The sequence below is a fragment of the Hypomesus transpacificus genome, unplaced genomic scaffold (assembly GCF_021917145.1).
Source record: "Hypomesus transpacificus isolate Combined female unplaced genomic scaffold, fHypTra1 scaffold_454, whole genome shotgun sequence".
Classification (NCBI taxonomy): Eukaryota; Metazoa; Chordata; class Actinopteri; order Osmeriformes; family Osmeridae; genus Hypomesus; species Hypomesus transpacificus.
Window position 1 is genome coordinate 6,209 of NW_025813970.1, and position 3,792 is coordinate 10,000.

The 3,792-nt window shown below is 53.6% G+C and overlaps 1 protein-coding gene across 1 annotated transcript in view; it reads left to right on the forward strand.

Moving 5' to 3' along the window:
* Positions 1-337: 337 nt before the first annotated feature.
* Positions 338-3,792, forward strand: part of LOC124465297 (scavenger receptor cysteine-rich type 1 protein M130-like) — a gene marked incomplete at its 5' end in the record, with an annotated part of 16,013 nt that continues 12,558 nt past the window's right edge. The window contains one exon of the mRNA XM_047017012.1: positions 338-375. Within this exon, the coding sequence (XP_046872968.1) occupies positions 338-375 (38 nt within the window). The remainder of the gene's footprint in view (positions 376-3,792) is intronic.

The following is a 3,792-nucleotide window of genomic DNA, read 5'->3' on the forward strand; positions in this document are numbered from 1 at the left end:
ACACACACACACACACATAACCCAAGACCAGGCAACTAGTAACTCCCTAGCAGGCAGCAGTAACTGCTGTATTTCTGTAGTTTATCTTACCAGGTAGTGTTGGGGTGGTTTTCCAGAGATAGTATAGTCCCTGGATCAGTCTTGCATAGTCCACAGATGCAGCACAGAGATCCAGCCCAGGGCTCACTTGCTCTCCCTCTCCCTCGCTACGCTGGGAGAAAGTGAGGGTCTGCAGTAACAGGCGAGGAGGAACAAGGGAGGGAGGAGAGATTAACCCTTCTGAGCTGACTGGCCAACTCGCTCTCACTCCCACACACACACACACACACACACACAGTTCAGTTGCTCCCTTCTATCACTGGGGCAACCTCACTGGTGAGTAAGAAAGATAGGATTTTAAAGGTTAAGTTTGTGTCTGTGTGTGCGCGTCCATGTGTCTATGTGTGCGTGTGAGTGTGCATGTGTGTGTGTGTGTGCATGTGTGTGTGTGTGTGTGGGAGGGACTAGCTGAGACCAGGCCAGAGGCTGGTGAGGACAATAGCAGGAAGCCCTGTATCAGGAGCAGAAAGCTCCAACAACCAGCCAGGAGAGAAAAAGCCTGCAAGAATGAAACAGCCTGCCAGGAGGAGAAGAACAGCCTGCCAGGAGGAGAGGAACAGCCTGTCAAAGGAGAGGAACAGCCTGTCAAAGGAGAGGAACAGCCTGTCAAAGGAGAGGAACAGCCTGCCAGGAGGAGAGGAACAGCCTGTCAAAGGAGAGGAACAGCCTGCCAGGAGGAGAGGAACAGCCTGCCAGGAGGAGAGGAACAGCCTGTCAAAGGAGAGGAACAGCCTGTCAAAGGAGAGGAACAGCCTGCCAGGAGGAGAGGAACAGCCTGTCAAAGGAGAGGAACAGCCTGTCAAAGGAGAGGAACAGCCTGCCAGGAGGAGAGGAACAGCCTGTCAAAGGAGAGGAACAGCCTGCCAGGAGGAGAGGAACAGCCTGCCACACAAATGCTAGAACAGACAGACAAGTACACACACTCTTTCTGTCATCCTGTTGCATATTTACACACATGAATTCTCTTTCTTACTTTACACACAAATTACCCTTCCGTATCCCAAACACACCTAACAACCACACATACATACACAAACACACGCAAACACACACATTCCCTGGCTGTCTCCTATCTGGTGATAAACAAGGCCGGAACAGAGTGTGTGTGTGTGTGTGTGTGTGTGGGGGGGGGGGGGGGGGGTGAGGTGAGGTGAGATTGGGGGTAAAGGGGGGAGAGATGGGTGGAGGGAGGTGAATTGGAATGAGGGAGGAGGGGGGGGGGGGGAGGTAGAGGTGAACTGATCTCTTGTGTAGTCGTCTGGGTGAGGAGATCGCCTGGCTGGGGTCAGGGCTGCTAGCATGGACAGTGGGCGGGTCAGCTGATGTATATGTGTGTCTGAGTGTAGGGCTGCTAGCATGGACAGTGGGCGGGTCAGCTGATGTATATGTGTGTCTGAGTGTAGGGCTGCTAGCATGGACAGTGGGCGGGTCAGCTGATGTATATGTGTGTCTGAGTGTAGGGCTGCTAGCATGGACAGTGGGCGGGTCAGCTGATGTATATGTGTGTCTGAGTGTAGGGCTGCTAGCATGGACAGTGGGCGGGTCAGCTGATGTATATGTGTGTCTGAGTGTAGGGCTGCTAGCATGGACAGTGGGCGGGTCAGCTGATGTATATGTGTGTCTGAGTGTAGGGCTGCTAGCATGGACAGTGGGCGGGTCAGCTGATGTATATGTGTGTCTGAGTGTAGGGCTGCTAGCATGGACAGTGGGCGGGTCAGCTGATGTATATGTGTGTCTGAGTGTAGGGCTGCTAGCATGGACAGTGGGCGGGTCAGCTGATGTATATGTGTGTCTGAGTGTAGGGCTGCTAGCATGGACAGTGGGCGGGTCAGCTGATGTATATGTGTGTCTGAGTGTAGGGCTGCTAGCATGGACAGTGGGCGGGTCAGCTGATGTATATGTGTGTCTGAGTGTAGGGCTGCTAGCATGGACAGTGGGCGGGTCAGCTGATGTATATGTGTGTCTGAGTGTAGGGCTGCTAGCATGGACAGTGGGCGGGTCAGCTGATGTATATGTGTGTCTGAGTGTAGGGCTGCTAGCATGGACAGTGGGCGGGTCAGCTGATGTATATGTGTGTCTGAGTGTAGGGCTGCTAGCATGGACAGTGGGCGGGTCAGCTGATGTATATGTGTGCCTGAGTGTAGGGCTGCTAGCATGGACAGTGGGCGGGTCAGCTGATGTATATGTGTGTCTGAGTGTAGGGCTGCTAGCATGGACAGTGGGCGGGTCAGCTGATGTATATGTGTGTCTGAGTGTAGGGCTGCTAGCATGGACAGTGGGCGGGTCAGCTGATGTATATGTGTGTCTGAGTGTAGGGCTGCTAGCATGGACAGTGGGCGGGTCAGCTGATGTATATGTGTGTCTGAGTGTAGGGCTGCTAGCATGGACAGTGGGCGGGTCAGCTGATGTATATGTGTGTCTGAGTGTAGGGCTGCTAGCATGGACAGTGGGCGGGTCAGCTGATGTATATGTGTGTCTGAGTGTAGGGCTGCTAGCATGGACAGTGGGCGGGTCAGCTGATGTATATGTGTGTCTGAGTGTAGGGCTGCTAGCATGGACAGTGGGCGGGTCAGCTGATGTATATGTGTGTCTGAGTGTAGGGCTGCTAGCATGGACAGTGGGCGGGTCAGCTGATGTATATGTGTGTCTGAGTGTAGGGCTGCTAGCATGGACAGTGGGCGGGTCAGCTGATGTATATGTGTGTCTGAGTGTAGGGCTGCTAGCATGGACAGTGGGCGGGTCAGCTGATGTATATGTGTGTCTGAGTGTAGGGCTGCTAGCATGGACAGTGGGCGGGTCAGCTGATGTATATGTGTGTCTGAGTGTAGGGCTGCTAGCATGGACAGTGGGCGGGTCAGCTGATGTATATGTGTGTCTGAGTGTAGGGCTGCTAGCATGGACAGTGGGCGGGTCGGGTCAGCTGATGTATATGTGTGTCTGAGTGTAGGGCTGCTAGCATGGACAGTGGGCGGGTCAGCTGATGTATATGTGTGTCTGAGTGTAGGGCTGCTAGCATGGACAGTGGGCGGGTCAGCTGATGTATATGTGTGTCTGAGTGTAGGGCTGCTAGCATGGACAGTGGGCGGGTCAGCTGATGTATATGTGTGTCTGAGTGTAGGGCTGCTAGCATGGACAGTGGGCGGGTCAGCTGATGTATATGTGTGTCTGAGTGTAGGGCTGCTAGCATGGACAGTGGGCGGGTCAGCTGATGTATATGTGTGTCTGAGTGTAGGGCTGCTAGCATGGACAGTGGGCGGGTCAGCTGATGTATATGTGTGTCTGAGTGTAGGGCTGCTAGCATGGACAGTGGGCGGGTCAGCTGATGTATATGTGTGTCTGAGTGTAGGGCTGCTAGCATGGATAGTGGGCGGGTCAGCTGATGTATATGTGTGTCTGAGTGTAGGGCTGCTAGCATGGACAGTGGGCGGGTCAGCTGATGTATATGTGTGTCTGAGTGTAGGGCTGCTAGCATGGACAGTGGGCGGGTCAGCTGATGTATATGTGTGTCTGAGTGTAGGGCTGCTAGCATGGACAGTGGGCGGGTCAGCTGATATATATGTGTGTCTGAGTGTAGGACTGCTGTGTGTTTATGTATATCTGCTGTACGTGAGTTTGTGTGTGTCTGTGTGAGTAAGTGTGTGTTTGTTCACATTCAAGAGCAACCTGCATCACTGTTAGTGTGTGTGTGTGGGG